Below are 15,847 nucleotides of genomic sequence, written 5' to 3' on the forward strand. Positions count from 1 at the left end.
TCTGCCTATGCTACTTCAACTTCCCCCGGCTTCCCGGACCCCGGTTATGAGCACCCCTCTCGCCCTGTCTTGGCCCTGATGCTGCCGCCGAACCACTCGCCAGGCCTGGACAGAGGAACGGACATAACACCTGTTGGGAGCCTACCAACGCAGCTCGGCCCGCTTTCTCTCAGATAGCTGCTCGTGTTTGCCTCGTTGTGCGGCAGGAGGGGTCAAGGAGGACTTCCCATTTGCAGTTGGGCAGCACGGCCAACACGCCAGCACTCGCGAGCTACCACCACCACCGTACATGTCCAGCAGTTGGAGGGGTTCGCGCTAGATGATTAACACCCGGGGGGGAGTGTTGAAGGGCCACTGTTGTGAAGGGGATCCGGGACTGGGCTTTACTGCGTTGCTGTTGCGGTTTTACCTAACCTCGCTCTGCTTCGAGGGCAGAAGAGGCATGTGATATATATCATGGACTCGCCTTGGCCATCGTCACTGACAGTCCATGACAACTGAGGACCAGATGAATTGGCTGTCAATATTGTTATTGTTCGGCGCAACTGGACCGAGCTGCGGCATGAGCTGCGACGAAACGCGTGAGAGAGGCCATATACAAGCTTACTCACTATACCTATCTTCCATCCAAGGGGCATCGGATTTGAGACTTGGGAATAGAAGTCGTTCAAACGCACTCCCGGGTTGGCTGGCTAACGTATCAAGGCTGCAATGAGGTCCACGAAAACTACGGCAACCGCTGGAGGCAGAAAGTAGGCACGTGTGGCGAGTTGACGCAGAGGCAGATCTTCAGGAAGCTCATGCAGCCCTGCGCAAGGTGCCGTGAGGACACGCCGGAATAGCGCCCGCCGTAGTCAGATTGGGACGCTGTCGATAATATTCTTTTTTACGTGTACGGCCTCCTCGTGCCTAGGACTGAGACGCATCATCGTGAAGAGCGACAGGGTGGGGTTCCCCCGGCGGCTGAAGGTTTTAACATGGACTCTGCGTTCATCTGCGTGCCGCTTGAAGCTTTCTTCGGCTGCACTGGCAAACATGTTGGCGCTGTCTTGAGAGATTAATGAGTGAGGACGCGACCAGTACTGGGACTACGGAAGGTATACGCTTTGTTTGAGACCGGATCCCCTTGGTTGCTCCCACTACGTACTTGTCCCATTGATCACTTGCAAGTAGTAAGTCCTTGGTCAGACGTGTTATTAGTCCGGCTTCGTGAGCCCCTGACGATACGGGCCGTGCTCCATAGCTTGGGTCACATTGCGATAATGCCCCGGCCCGTTGCCTGCCTGAGACCCCGGCGTTTGCTCCTTCGGTCGGCCGCGTGATGAGCGACTTCGAGGGAGACCCATTCTTTGTGTTTACAACGAGTACAAGTACGGAGTAGGGCCAGCCGGCCGGCAACGAAGAGCGGGCAACCAACCCACCCAGGCGGGTCGCCGTGACAGCCGCTCAGCAGTCATCGTGACAGCCGCCCAGCGTTGTCATCGCGAGAGATCCACGACGACAACGATCAAAGCTGCCAAGAAGAGAATGCGCCACCGGACTCCAATTGGAACGATGCCAGAATTTGCCGTGCTCGCGCGACGATGAGAGGGGGAAAAGGAGAAAGGTCGCGGGAACCTCAGGCACAAACGGGAATATGCGGCTGTGAGATGATGTCACCCACCCCGTCACGCCCCCCCGCAGCCTAAGCTGTCCATCAATTCATTCCTTCCGGCTGCATGAGCGAGCGTATCTAATGTCGCAGGTACGCCTCGATCCGTACCTTCCTCTAGTTAGAGCCCCGTTAACTCCGGAGTCTCACTCACCAGCTCCTCCCCCTTCCTCTTGCTCCTCTTGCACTCGTGCACACCCAATCTTTTGCGCCTCAGCTTCTCACCCCCAGCCTCTCTCCCGACGTCAATCAGAGGTTGCGACTCTGTCTGCTGCACCGCCGCTGCCCTGCCTGCCAGTGCTCGTCCAGCCTTCCCGTGCCATTGGCATCTGCGCGCTGGATTGACCTTTGCGTATCGCTGCAGCTCTGGTAGCTTGTTGTGAGAACTACGGTGAGTGTTTCGTACGTCGCGCGAGCTCCCACTCCTTCCTCGTGACGCATCATGGCAGGTCGGACGCATTGGTGTCTAGGGTCTAGACGAGGTGTCCGGGGCGCGTCGCCAACGTCCGGCGCTGTCTTGAAAGTGTCTCGAATTGTGTCGGCAATGGACTGACTGACCTGTCGCTGGCACCAGGCCTTGCTCAAATAGACACTCGCCTCGTCCGTGTCCGCCGCAGTTGACCTGCCCGCCCGACGTGGCCATGTCGCATCTGTATCCCAAGGTGGACACCCTCCGGGGCTCCGTCTACAGCCCCATGGCCGCTCGCCCCACGCCGCTCCAGGCCCGCCCGGAGCTCTACGGCGCCTTCTCCGTCGTCGACAACGCCAAGGACAAGGCGCACAAGATTGGCGACGAGGCCACGAGAGAGTTTGAAAAGGCCAGCGCAAAAGCCCAGGCCAAGGCCGGCAAGATTGAGCTGTTCTCGGGCAAGTATTACGCCGCCTGCACCATTGGTGGCATGCTCGCATGTGTAAGTGTTGCCCCCCACCCCAAGCCGCCCTCGAGCATATAGGAAAGGTAGTGACGGTATCGTATCTATTGCACATACTACTACCTACTGCTGCATCCCATATGACTGACTTCGGGCCGTGTCCCCCCCCCCCCCTCCTCTCGATGGCGAATGCCCCCGTCTTACCTTTTACGCCTCGCGTGACCCGTTCTAGGGCCTCACCCACACGGCCGTAACGCCACTCGACCTCGTCAAGACGCGCCGCCAGGTCGACTCCAAGCTCTACACGAGCAATTTCCAGGCCTGGGGCAAGATCTACCGCGCCGAGGGGCTCCGCGGCATCTTCACTGGTTGGAGCCCAACCTTCTTCGGGTACAGCGCCCAGGGCGCATTCAAGTACGGCTGGTACGAGTACTTCAAGAAGACGTATTCGGACATGGCTGGCCCCGAGGCCGCTCACAAGTACAAGACGGGCCTGTACCTGGCCGCTTCCGCCTCGGCCGAGTTTCTCGCCGACATCGCGCTCTGCCCCTTTGAGGCGATCAAGGTGCGCATGCAGGGCGTAATCCCCAACCCCTACACGGGCACCCTACACGGCATCAGCACCGTCCGCGGTAAGGAGGGCTGGTCAGGCCTGTACAAGGGCCTGTATCCGCTCTGGGGCCGCCAGATCCCCTACACCATGATGAAGTTTGCGTCCTTCGAGACCATTGTTGAGATGATCTATGACCGCCTGCCCGGGCAGAAGAGCGACTATGGAAAGGCCGCTCAGACGGGTGTGTCCTTCACGGGCGGCTACCTCGCCGGTATCCTGTGCGCCATCGTCTCACACCCGGCCGACGTCATGGTCAGCAAGCTCAATGCCTCCCGCGAGCCCGGCGAGGCCTTTGGCGGCGCCATGGGCCGCATCTACAAGGACATTGGCTTCTCGGGCCTCTGGAATGGCCTCCCTGTGCGCATCGTCATGATTGGCACTCTCACGGGCCTACAGTGGATGATTTATGTAAGTTATCTTGTGGCCATGGCCCCCTTGCTATCCGAGAGACGGTCAGCAGGACGTGGCTTTGCTGACGCGCACGGGAACGCAGGATTACTTCAAGATCTTCATGGGCCTGCCCACGACGGGCGGTCCCCCTCCGCCGACGGAGCAGAAATGAGGGTTACACGGGAGCTGAGGCGAGTCGAACCGTCACAGCGCAACTCCTGGTCGCCCGCAACGGCGACGCATGTCATTGCGGGACGACGTCTAGCAGTAGCAGAAGCAATGGCAGTAGTAGCACCGTGCGCACGCCCTCGATGGTGGCTGTTGGACGTTGTCCGTCACGGTTCATGTATCAACATTTTTTCACTACGTGGTCATGGCACTCTTTCGTAATTGATGCCCGTGCTTACCGCAGTCTATCGTGCGCACCCACGCCCGAGCTTGCCCACGTTCTTATGGCGCAGACGGCCAGGGAAATCTGAAGTCTGTCGGGCGAACCTCAGATCCGCCCGAGTTGCCGACGCCCATGTGCGGCTTGACGGCTCCTGTGAAACAATGAACCGACCATCGTGAGATCGAGACGGCGCTTCAGCACGTCGGCACAGCCGACGCAGTACACGCGCTTACATACACATTACATAAAGCACGTGCGACGACCACCATCTTGAACTAGCAGAAGCACCGAGAGAAGCCATCCTCCGAAGGCTCGTGCAGCATCTATGTATGCAATGACGACGCCGCTCACCGAGGCTACTGAGAACGACTAGAGCAGCGCAGGCCCAGGTGCGAATATAGTATACAACGAAATCTTGAAAATGACAATTGTTGTTGGCCCATCTATGGTGCGCAGGGGCGAGAGAGTTATTTTCGAGTTACGTTTGAACAATACGTAGGGTTGCTGCCGAGGACGTATGTTGAACATGCGTGTCTCCCCCTTTACGACGTTTCCGAATTGTCTTGTTGCCTCCCATTCTTCCCATTCGAAACCAGGGTCCGTTTAGTCCGCGGCTGTGTAACACGCAAAGAGAGTCCTCTCTCTCTCTCTCTCTCTCTCTTCTTTTGCCATCTATTTTTTTGCGGCTCCCGTTCTTCTCCTTTACTCTTCTCTTCTTATGGCTTGTGTTGCTCGAAAAAGAGCCGTTTTCACGCACAGTGACCATGACGCCGGCGCCTCCTCTTCCCCCTCTTCCCCTTGGTATGCTGCGGGCGTACTACCAGCGCGGGGAGGACTGCGGCAAATTTTACCCAGGGGTGAGTCGAGTCGAATCCGAAAAGATATGATGAAGAGAAGGGGGCATTTGTCCTCCCCCCGTTTCCCGACCCTTTCCCACGCGCTCACTTGGGAGCCTGCCAGGCAAAAGAATGCAAAGTAAAGACGCATCTCCCCCGCTGGGTTTTTGTGTTGTTGTTTTTTAAAAAAAAAAAAAATAATCTCAACCTTGATTCTTACTCTTTTTGTTTATCGTTCTTGTTTTTGTTCTTTTTTTTTTTTGGGCGAATCTTCGCTGACGAGAAGTTGGGTTGTTGGGGCCTCGGCAGTCATGCACGGCGTTAAACAAATGCGCAGGAAACGTGCCTCAAATGCCGACGTTGGGGGCGACTCTGGACAAAGAGATGATTATAACGGCTTATGATTGCATGAAACCGGGTCGGGTAAGTCGCCAACAACCCTCTCTCTCTTGTCGTCCTCGTCCTCGTCTTCACGAAACCCAACTTCCGTCCCTTGTCGAAACTGCCGTCTCCGGAAGAGGAGTGCATTATTATTCCATTTCCCTTTTGTTTAATTATATCATTATATCATTGTTGTATTTTGTTATTGTTTGTCGGGTCCTTGTTTTAATAGCCATGTGTGGTCGGTCGACTTGCTTGCTCCTCCCTCCCTCATACGTGCACGTACCGCATGCGTACACGTACTGCTACTATTACTACAACTTGGACGACGACTACGACGACTACGACGACTACGAACTCGACCGCCCCGGCTATGCTACCTGCGTATCCGAAGAAAGAAGGGAAAAAAAATAAATGCAAGAGGCTAACACGGGGTAATAGTGTGATAGGATCGGTGTTCATTGCACGCTGTTCCCTGGCACGAAGACGGCGGATTGCCGTTGGTAGGAAGAAGGCGCCTCATGAGCCGTCGTGGTACGAAAGTAGTGGAGGTGAGGAGGGGGGCTGTGTCGTGTCGCTAACACGGAAGAGGGGGGGGGGAGGGCTTTGCACCGCGCGTTTGTTGGGAGCCGGACTCTGCGGGCGTGGCAAGATGGATGTTTGCAGTACGGCCTGTTTCTGTGTTGAGGAAGGGGTGTTTTGAAGGAGTTTCCTTGTGTGCGTAGTGACGCGTGAGCATGGACGAAGTTGTACGTGTTTGGACAAGGTTGGATCGAACGCACGGCACACTCGCTTTATAGTCTTTGATTCCTTGGTTGTCGTCTCTGTCGCCAAATGAAACAAGATTCTCTGGCGCAGCACTTGGTTGGCGTCAACGGCCAAACGCCCAGAGCGATATGTCTCCTCGCAAAGGTAACAGAGACAGGGAGCAGTACCGAACTCCCAAGATAGATTGATAATTCGACATGCCGCTGCGGTATGCCCTATCCACAGTACGTACCACAAACAAACTACAACCCCTCTGTACTACAACGGACCATTGCCGCCACCACCCGCAGCCATCAGCGGACAGACAAGGCAAAAGGGCGGCCCAGGCGCCCAGAAGCCAAGACGGCACCAAGGCTCCGAGCCCGCAGCGCCACGGGTCTGGGCGGGGGGGGGGGGGGGTTGAACGACGACAGGCGCAGCGCCAGCGACGAGCCCGAGCCCGGCCCAGGAGGCAGCGGCTTGCCAAGGAAAAGGAAGGGGAGAGGGAGACGGAGGGAGGGGAAGGGGAGGATAGGATACGGAGAGCCGGGCTGGGCGGAGCGAAAACGGGCGAGCGGTGCGCATCGGGCATTGGCCAGCGGGCAAAACCATCGATCCCCTCATTCATCGATACCTTTCAATACTCTCGAGCAGTGGTGAGGCAAAGAGAGAGAGACATTGTAGAGAAAGAGAGAAAGAGAGGGTGGGAGGAGGAGGAGGAGGGGGGGCCGAGTGAGGACGGACCGAATCGACAGCTGCGATGAGGGGGGAGGGGCCGCGGCGGTGATAGGATGCCGTGGGTTTCGGTGCATGCATGGCATGACATAGCCGTCGTCGGCCTGAGAGGGCTGAGGCTGGGACTTTGTTCTCGCGGTCTGGGCTGGAGCTGGAGCTGGAGCTGGAGCTGCGATTCTCATAGTCGTTTTCCGCGCGATGTTGATGGAGATGGAGGAGTGGCTGGTCTGTATACTTTGTACGAAGTACATGTATACCACGTGCATCGTATATTGTCCAGTACACATGCTTTGTAGATAATGTGCACGATGTGCAGCGGACACAGTGCAGTGCCTGTCCGTCGTCATTTCGTCTTCGTAGTTGCTGTATGAGTCGCTTCACCATCTGCTTTGCCGTACGACAAGGTCACACGGCGAATCGAGGACCGTCGAACCCATCATGTATGTTGATTTCGTAGTATCACTTATTAGTAGCAGGCGGGGCCGAATTCGCCGCCGCCGCCAGCGGTCCCCCGGATGCCAGCGTGGTGGAGTGACGCGGGGAAAGGACGCCGCTGAAGGAGGCGGGAGAGCGTTGCTTTTTTTTTTTTTTTTTGCGCACGGCCTCCCGCGAGCGACAAGGACGGCGTCGACGACCCACACACGCATGCACGCGCCTGTCGATGCGAAGACATTATTAAACATTAAAGGTCATCATCGTCGTCGTCGCTATTGCGCCGAGCCGTGGCGTGACCTCTGAATAAATACCAAGTAGAAGGGGTGGGTGTTTTCGAGCAGGTTTACTTCCTCCTCAGTTGCTGCTGCCCCACCGTGCGAAACATCGAACGGTTAGTACAGCAAATGAATGAGGTAGACGAGCAGGAAACGCGCTCTCTTTCTCTTGCTTTTCTCACTACTAACTTGAAAAATGTTCGTCGCCGTGAAGAGGGTTCCATGTCGCCGCCATACATGTAGTATGTACGGTATGTATACCCTACCATGCCCTGCCATGCATGCATTGATTGCCCTGCCGTGCCTCCGCGTGTCACCGCCTGCAACGTCGCCAAGCCGGCGAACAGGGCGAGCGACCATGCGGCCTCGTAGCATTGCCTCTTTTTTTCTTTATTTTTTTGGAGTGCGGCAACAGGCTGGGATGTGCAGGGCACATGCTGTCATGTTCCATATAGAGTAGCACATAACTACAGCGATTACCTGTAGTAATGCACTCACTCCACTCGGAGCACAAAAGGTGCAGGTTCAGTACAGCACTGATCGAGACACCCTGTGACGATGACCGTCCGGCCGGCTCATGATCCTGTAGCTGCGGGTGATGGTTTTGTAAGCAGAATCCTTTGCTACGCTGTAATCGATGATGCCGCAGCATCCAGGCCCTGCAGCAACAAGACTCCGGTTCATGCCTGTCCCGGCCGTCAGCTCGCTCCTCATGACCAAAAGCGGCGGGTCGCGACACCTGTTGTCGCCAAGACTTGCCTCACTCCTCCGATCGGGGCAACGCATGCTTTGAAATCAAGACGAACACACAAAGAAAGTAAGTGGCTCGCGCAGACAAGACGCGCTTTCACACATGCCCAGGCGGGGGGGACATCGGCAGCGGCACAAGCTTTCCCGTAGCAGAAGCAACGTATGGGGCATGTACAGTACAGTATGTACTTCGTACGCCTTGCCACTCCGATAACTTGGTGGGCTGTTGGTTGGGCCTCGTTTTTTGGCATCCCCTCGTCTTTTCTTTGGACGGATGGCATGGAGTCCTGCGTCATCAGCCTCTCATGAGTGAGGTGGCACACACACCCACACTCACTTCACACTCACTGACTGACACACCACCAATTTGCAATCCATCCGAAACTGAACCTGCGGCTGTCTGCGCGACATGCCGCAGAAAGAAGAAAAATACGTGCATACACGCCACGAGGAGGGGACTTGGGGGCTGAAGAAGACACGGCTGGTGGAAAGGAGCCCCGGCGACGCCTTGCTCCGGTCCGGGACGACGCGACTGGGCGGTCTTTGCCGGGCCGTTGCTGGTCAAGGATGAAGCTGGTGTGCGTACTGTACTAAGGTAAGGAGAACATGCATGCAGTACCAGGTATTTTAGGTAGCATGTCGCAGTGCTGCCCCTCGGAACGCTGGCCATGGCATGGAACCGCGGCTCGTGGGCGTGGCATATCTGACTGGGCACCTGCAGCTTGGGCGCAGGTAGTAAACTGTAGGTACAGTCAGTGGTCCAGGAAGCGACTGCGTTCCCGACCACGCACGTATCTGGTGAGTTTGCACGCAGGCTGCCGGAGGGGGCCCAAGCCCGGTAGGAATGGAGCCGTTGAGCGGCTCTTTGGTTGCACGACAGCCTGCTGGCCACACGCCAAATTCCTACCACATAATTACTTCGTCCGTCCTACAGACCAAGTACTACATCCAGAGAAGGGAGTCGCCGGTGAGGACGTCATGGTCTACTAGAGGCTCGCGAGCCGTGGTGGCTCGCTGTGGTGGTCTGGGCGGGCGAGCGAGCCCAGCGTGACCCGAGTCGACGGTGGTTCGACATGCAGCATTCCTGGTTACTTGCCCAAGGTCGAATGACCGGATTTGTAACCACAGTAACTATATCCCAGATATGATGACGAACGGGTTCCAGCGTAGCATTCAAGAGGCCCAGACGGGGACCTTCTTCTGGCCGGCTGCGGGTAGGGTTAGCTAGTAGCGAGAGTCCAGTCCGACCTTGCTTGCCAGCAGCTTGCCAACCAAACGTCTATGCTGTGCCTTAGTGCTGGCAAGCAGCAACCGAGCAATTGGACGATCCAATCGAGGTCGCAGCTGCCAGCCAGGGGTTCTGTCGCCCCCCTCCCTACCATAGCGTGCCACTGTGGCGCATCTTGGATGCTGTAGCGTATCGCTCAGTAGGCTGGATTGGGTGCCTGCTAGTAGCAGTAAGGATCCCAAAAAGGCGGGGCCCTCTTCACGCGTGGCACCGACGACTTCCGGCTTGCATCGACGCCCGCCCACAGACGAAACGGACCTTTGTCGACAGAGAGAAGCTGCAGCTCGTTCTTCATCACGCGCGGGAATTCCCTTCGATGTGAGCCGCGAACGCCTCCTCCCGCGTCCAGAGCCCCAGATGCCCCGTCCTGTTTGTTCCGTGAGCTTGCCTCCCCATGTTAGTAGTAGGTGAAGTGAAGGGCCTACCTTGGTACCTTAGGTACCTTAGTAAGTACCCAGGTGCCTTGCCGGCTTCATCCCCTACCGCGCCGCCGCCCACGATTCCAGGGATGTGTCTGGGGATTGTCAGCAGCGAGCGCGCGTGGCCGTGGTTGCTTGATGCTTGCCTGCTCGCTTGCCATCCTGCCTGCGCCTGTCTGGCCACTTACACTGGCGCGTCAGGGATCCTCCTGCTTGCTGATTGACCCCCCCTCCCCCCGGTCTGGATGGCGGGCTCGCCTCCGGGGGCTCGGTGCGGGGAGGAGAGAGAGGGGGGTTCCAGTTCCAGTTCAGGGTACTAACGTACTAAGTGGATTGCATGGATGGATGGGAGGGCGGGATGCACCCCCCATTCCTCCCCGCCGCCCCCCCTTCTGTTTCTATGTCGTGAGGCGGTTTTGGGTACGTTTGTTCGTTACGGCTTGACCGACGACCTTGGGCGCGCGCCTTTGCTTGCTAGCTTGCTTGCATGAACAGAGCTCGCTCGTCCTCCCGAGTCCTCCCGCCGGGGACGGGAGCCCCGCGCACGCACGCTGTGATACAAATGCGGCACGTTGCGTTCCGAGTCAGCATGTCCCCGGTACCCGAACCCCGTCTGCTCCCCCACATCATGGCTTGTCCTGGAATACGTACCTGAGGTGGCTGGCCAGTACAGAACAAGTAGCGCCATTACTACTGAAGTACGTACCTAGGTAAAGTACCTCTCTAAACGCAGTGCCTCGTGGCCCGCCTTCCATCCGCATTCTGGCAAATTCGCCCGCCCGCTGATCCGCCCTCCTTCATCCCCCCCCCCCCCTCCCCTCCCCTCCCCTCCCCTCACTTTCACCCTCGCACGTCAATCGTCGCTACCTGTTCCAACCTCTGCCTAGCCAACACGACCAACGAACGACGCCGCTACAGCGCTGCAACAGTCTTTGTCTGTACTCACACTGCACTGTAGCGCTGTCCCGGTTGGCACATCCTCGCCCCTGCTGCTGCCTGCCTGGCTTGCGCCCGAGTCTTCCATTCTGATCGATCCGCTCGCTCGCCTGCTTCTGCCTCACTCACGCCTCACCATCCAGGCACAGTGCGCCCGCAACGCCTCATCTCTCCCTCGCTCCCTCCCTCCCTCCGCTGCTTCGTCCGCTGGCCACGCCACCGCATCCCCCCTCCACTCCACTCCCCTCTTCCGCCGCCCGTCTTCCCTCCCTCCCCCCCCCCCAAGCCACACACACTCGCACACCACCAACACCAGCCAGACGGGGTTGAGCGGGTGGGCTCGACCAAGCCTGTGCGCCCCCATCTCTCAGCGCCTGTCGTTCCCCAACCGCAGTCCTCGTTCCCCCCGTACTGCACTGACTGCCTGCCACCCGACACGCCTCCTCCTCCTGCTGCTGCTCCTCCTCCTCCTCCTCCTGATTAATCCCGCCCATCGTTCTCCAGCCCGTCCTCTCTCAGCTCTTTCGCCTCGAATGACTTGGTCGCTTCATCACCGTCTCTGTCCCTCCTCGACTGGGCGTCGCTTCACTGCTGACGCCGACGCGGTTCGCGCTACCCGCCAGCCCAGCTTTTAAACCCTACCCATCCATCGCCTTCGCTGTGACCCCGGATTGCCTCCGCACTCGGCACGCGACCGACCGCCCATCATGGCAGGCTTCCTCAACAAGATCAAGAGTGCCGGCTCGGTAAGTCGCACCCTACTGCCCTGGTGAAAGCGCATTTTTGCGACGCCGCATCTCTCTTCGTGCTACCGTCGCTCCCTCGCTACTTCACAGGACGTCATTCGACAAGTACCTTTCTCAACCTCTCGCTCGACCGCTGACAAATGGTCCCCTCCCGCAGGCCACCACCACCCAGCCGGCCAAAGATGCCCTTCAGAAGAAGAAGGACGACATCGTCCATGAAGTGACCCCGCTAGAGAAGATGCTGCAGAATGCGGGCCCGCTGCGCGAGGATGGCAGCGACCGCTTCTATGGCTTTGAGAATGTACGCTGCCCACCACTCTTGATCCCGCGCAACATGCGGCTGACTTGCGACTACAGTTTGGCAACACTTGGTACGGCGCCTGTCGTTCCAACGACTATCCTCAAGCCGACCTACCTTTGCTGACACCTCCCTAGTTACTGCAACTCTATCGTCCAAGCGCTCTTCTACTCCGACCTCTTTCGCGACAACGTCGTCGGGTACCCGCCGTTCTCGCCCGCTGGGACCCCCAATGGCACCAACCCCAAAGTCCACGTTACCATTAGACCGCCCATGAACCCGACGTTGCCGGCGCCGCAACAGAAGCAAAAGGTGCCGTCGACAGCCCAGGTATTAAAGCAGAGGCAGGCCATCAATGCCGGCCAACCCGTGGGTGGTCAGGCCGCCGTCAAACCCGAGGACAAGCCCGACACCCCCGAATACAAAAAGAAGCAGGCCATGCTCAAAGGCCCCATCCTGGAGCTAGCGCAGGAGAATGCCGTGGCTTACGGCATGGATGAATGCACCTTCACCGGGCTCAAGGACATCTTCCTCGCCCTCCTCGAGAGCAACACCCGGACCGGCGTGTTGAGCCCGCAGCGATTCCTCGAGATCTTCAAACGCGACAACGAGATGTTCCGAAACTCCATGCATCAAGATGCCCACGAGTTCTATGGCCTAGTCCTGAATGACGTTATTGCCAACGTCGAAGCGAATGCGCGTCGGATCCAGGATGACGACGTCAGGCGGCAGAATGGGCTGTTCCAGTCGGTGGAGAACGCGCTCGGCACCCTTGCCGTGAACAACGCCACTGGCTATCGATCACCTGGCACGGGCTGGGTTCACGACATTTTCGAGGGCGTCCTGACCTCGGAGACCAAGTGTTTGACGTGCGAGACGGCGTCGCAGCGCGATGAGACATTCCTCGACCTCTCCATCGACCTCGAGGAGCACTCCTCAGTCACGTCCTGCCTGCGCAAGTTCTCCGCCGAGGAGATGCTCTGCGAGCGGAACAAGTTCCACTGCGACCACTGCGGCGGTCTGCAAGAGGCGGAGAAGCGCATGAAGGTCAAGCGGCTACCCAAGGTGTTGACTCTGCATCTCAAGCGCTTCAAGTACACGGAGGACTACAGCCGGCTGCAGAAGCTGTTCCACCGGGTCGTGTACCCCTATCAGCTGCGCATGTTCAACACCACCGACGACGCATCGGACCCTGATCGCCTGTACGAGCTGTATGCGGTCGTGGTCCACATCGGCGGCAACGCCTACCACGGTCACTACGTCTCCATCATCAAGACCAAGGACCGGGGCTGGGTCCTGTTCGATGACGAGATGGTGGAGCCCGTCGACAAGCACTTTGTGCGTAACTTCTTTGGAGACAAGCCCGGCATGGCAACGGCATACGTTTTGTTCTATCAGGAGACGACATTTGAGAAGGTCAGGGAGGAGCAGGAAAAGGAGGGCATGGAAGAGGTGAAGCTGGCGACCCAGGCCGCCAACGTCGCGCATGAAGACAGTGACAAGGCGGACACGGCTCCGCTGAAGCGACAAGCCACGCACCCCACGCCACCAGCTCCGGAGCCAGAAACCTTTTCGAAACTGGCACACGCCCAGACCGCCCCAGACCTGTCGAGTGCACCTCCAGCCACCGAGGCCGCTCCTCCAAGCCCCGCCGTCCCCCCCGTGCCCGCCTTGACGAGGACGCCCACATCGAAGCAGGATGCGAAGAGCAAGGATGACAAGAAGCGCGAAAAGAAGGAACGCGAAGCGGCAGAAAAAGCAGCCAAGCTGGCCGAAAAGGAGACGCAGAAGCAGGCCAAGGAAGCTGAAAAGGAACGTGAGAAGCAGCTCAAGGAGGACGAGAAGAAGCGGCGGGAGGAGCAGCTCAAGAGATTCCAGGCACACAGGACAGAGCAGGATGAGCTCCAAAAGGTGCTCGACGAAAGCAGGAAGACGGCGGCCAAGGAGGACCAGGCCCGGAAGAAGGAGACAAACGGCAATAGCAACGGCAACGGCACCGTCGGGGCCATGGCGGGCATCCTCGACCGGTCCAAGCGCGGCAGCAAGTCCATGTCCAAGAAGAGCTTCAGCTTCTTCCACAAGGACAAGGCGGGGGTGGACGCGACGACGGAGGGGAGCGACAGCGGCGAGCTGCCCGAGAAGCAAGAGAAGAAGGGCCGCCTCAGCATGGGCATCGGCCGGAAGAAGAGCAGCGGGCTGCTGTCATGAGCCATTGGCGACGCGAATGGTTCTTTTCTTTTTCGGACCTGTACGATTTCATGACGGAGGATATATTGTGCTGTTTGTTGGCCTCTGCGCAAGACATGGCAACTGGAGCGACACTCGGTTTTTTTGCGACCTGGCGGCGACGAGGGCTCGCCGACTGCTTGCCGCCGCGGAGGGCAGGCGTTTGATTTTTGTGGCACGACTCGACGGGATGAGACTTGATGGCTGCGCCGCGGTTTTTTGAGCGACGGTGCTGGGCTAATATATTGCTACATGGCGGCGGCGTCGCAGCATCAGGCGTGTCATTTCAGTTTACATTATAATAGCTTTCTACCAGGTCTCACATTGAGAAATGGGGAACCCGCACCGGATCGTGAGCCCGCTGTAGTCGATTGGCTGTCGGGAGACGAGTCGTGGTGACCTCACATGGACCTTTGCCTGCACCAACACCCGTCAATCCTTGCGAACAACCGCCATCCTCCCCGTGTCGTTGTTGTGCCATGCGTCGTGGCTTGCCGCGAGCATGTCATTTAGCCAGTCACATCCTCCAAAAGAGCCCGCTTGTCGTAATTGTAAAGTTCCACACGGGGAGGGAGGAGGGGGAGGTGCATGCATGGCGGTTGTTTTCCCCCCGTCCCCTAAGGTCATGTCCTATCTTGTCTATCGTGTCGCCCTCATCACCCGAGGACCAGTTCGTAGAGTATGATGACCAGGTTGACGAAAATCAGCGGCACTACACGGAGCGAGCGTCAGCGATGCGCCGGTCTCGAAGTCGTTGTTACCGCGAATGGCGTCTCTAAGAAAGAGAGAGCGGGTAAAGGGGGGAAGAAAGAGGGTAGACGAAAGAGGAAACCGGGAGAAAGCAGAGCAGGCAAGGAAAGGAGAGGAGACGCACTGCGCATGATTGTGCGGACGCTGGCGATGAGGTGTATGATCTTGGCCTTGATGCTGGCGTCGGCGCCGGAGCCAAAGGCCGGGTCGTACGAGGCGGGCGAGAGGTTGACTGCGGTTGTTTGTTGGGAGGCCAAAAGGGCCAGCGGCCCCGGGCAGCCCCCCATGGATGGTCAGCGCTGGGGGAGAAACACAGAAAGGAGGACAGACGGGGGGGCGCGGAGGAGGAGGAGGAGGAGGAGGAGGAGGGCGTACTGCGTGCGAGGAAGCGGTCTTCGCTGAGGATGGCGACCGAGTTGATGAGGAGGACGGCGATGTAGAGGAAGCTGCCGAAGAAGAGCATCGTGGGCGGCGGGTTGGGGCGCGCGGGCGCAGCGCGCGGAGGGGGGCAGGAGAAGGAGCCGGTTGTTGTGTCGTTGCTTTAGCTCGCTTCGCTTCGTTTTCGTTGTTGTTGAACTTGGGCTGCCCTGTTATCGAGAGGATGAGGGGGGAGGGAAGAGGAAGCGCGCAGGGCGTGAGTGAGTGGGCGGGTTGCGTCTTGGATGTCGATGGTGCGTTGGAGTGGCGGTCGCTCGCTCGCCGGCCCGGCGCTCTCCCCTGCCTAGGTTATTAGGTGGGTTGGTTGATGTGGTGGCCGTTTAGGTGGTGAGCTGCTTGCTTAGATACGTAGCGTCGTCCTCAGGCGTGCGCGGCTGTTCCTGGGCGGGAGGAAAGAAGGGACGAGGACAAGTCGCAGGCGGGGATTGGTTGCGCCGATCCGATGGGTGGGCAGTGTGGGTGTGTGGCAGACAAGACCAGGACGCGAGGCTGAGCCTGCTAACGACCTACGGAGCTGCTGCCCCTAGGTAGCTTTGATAACTGATAGCTTCGCTGCCAACGACGTCACTCACCCCTAGTACGCCGCAGCAGCAGCTTGATTCTTTGTGCCCCGTGTTTCTTCTCCCTTTTGTCTACGCCGCGGTGCTGGACCACCACCCCTCGACGCGAC

The 15,847-nt window shown here is 58.4% G+C and overlaps 3 protein-coding genes across 4 annotated transcripts; 2 read left to right on the forward strand and 1 right to left on the reverse strand.

Annotated features, from left to right (window-relative positions):
- Window positions 1-1,411: 1,411 nt before the first annotated feature.
- On the forward strand, window positions 1,412-4,326 carry PIC2 (Cu/Pi carrier). Of its 2 annotated transcripts, XM_047982617.1 has the most exons (5): window positions 1,412-1,644; window positions 1,745-2,053; window positions 2,226-2,562; window positions 2,756-3,544; window positions 3,630-4,326. In XM_047982617.1, exons 3-5 carry the CDS (start codon window positions 2,293-2,295, stop codon window positions 3,696-3,698), a joined length of 1,128 nt encoding a protein of 375 aa, XP_047838583.1. In that variant the 5' UTR covers window positions 1,412-1,644; window positions 1,745-2,053; window positions 2,226-2,292; the 3' UTR covers window positions 3,699-4,326. The 2 variants fall into 2 exon arrangements, with proteins under 2 accessions (XP_047838583.1, XP_047838584.1); XM_047982618.1 differs by having other exon boundaries at window positions 1,412-2,053; window positions 2,756-4,326.
- A 6,273-nt stretch (window positions 4,327-10,599) lies between these two features.
- Window positions 10,600-14,432, forward strand: JDV02_001671 (Ubiquitinyl hydrolase 1). Its single transcript, XM_047982619.1, has 4 exons — window positions 10,600-11,465; window positions 11,623-11,766; window positions 11,823-11,836; window positions 11,901-14,432. The coding sequence occupies exons 1-4, from the start codon at window positions 11,427-11,429 to the stop codon at window positions 13,969-13,971; spliced, it is 2,268 nt and encodes a 755-aa protein (XP_047838585.1). The 5' UTR covers window positions 10,600-11,426; the 3' UTR covers window positions 13,972-14,432.
- Window positions 14,205-15,523, reverse strand: JDV02_001672 (uncharacterized protein). Its single transcript, XM_047982620.1, has 3 exons — window positions 15,115-15,523; window positions 14,864-14,971; window positions 14,205-14,701 (listed from the first exon to the last, which is right to left on the reverse strand). The coding sequence occupies exons 1-3, from the start codon at window positions 15,200-15,202 to the stop codon at window positions 14,646-14,648; spliced, it is 252 nt and encodes an 83-aa protein (XP_047838586.1). The 5' UTR covers window positions 15,203-15,523; the 3' UTR covers window positions 14,205-14,645.
- Window positions 15,524-15,847: the final 324 nt, after the last annotated feature.

This window comes from Purpureocillium takamizusanense, chromosome 1 (assembly GCF_022605165.1).
Source record: "Purpureocillium takamizusanense chromosome 1, complete sequence".
In the NCBI taxonomy this organism is placed as follows: Eukaryota; Fungi; Ascomycota; class Sordariomycetes; order Hypocreales; family Ophiocordycipitaceae; genus Purpureocillium; species Purpureocillium takamizusanense.

Bases quoted from the DNA above. Each gene is read 5' to 3' on its own strand.
- JDV02_001671 (XM_047982619.1), top strand. From the start codon at position 11,427: ATGGCAGGCTTCCTCAACAAGATCAAGAGTGCCGGCTCG. The intron at 11,466-11,622 runs GTAAGTCGCACC...CCCCTCCCGCAG, and splicing joins AGATCAAGAGTGCCGGCTCG to GCCACCACCACCCAGCCGGC.
- PIC2 (XM_047982618.1), top strand. From the start codon at position 2,293: ATGTCGCATCTGTATCCCAAGGTGGACACCCTCCGGGGCTCCGTCTAC. The intron at 2,563-2,755 runs GTAAGTGTTGCC...GACCCGTTCTAG, and splicing joins TTGGTGGCATGCTCGCATGT to GGCCTCACCCACACGGCCGT.
- JDV02_001672 (XM_047982620.1), bottom strand. From the start codon at position 15,202: ATGCTCTTCTTCGGCAGCTTCCTCTACATCGCCGTCCTCCTCATCAAC. The intron at 14,972-15,114 runs GTACGCCCTCCT...AAACAACCGCAG, and splicing joins AGACCGCTTCCTCGCACGCA to TCAACCTCTCGCCCGCCTCG. The intron at 14,702-14,863 runs GTGCGTCTCCTC...CGCTCCGTGTAG, and splicing joins CGTCCGCACAATCATGCGCA to TGCCGCTGATTTTCGTCAAC.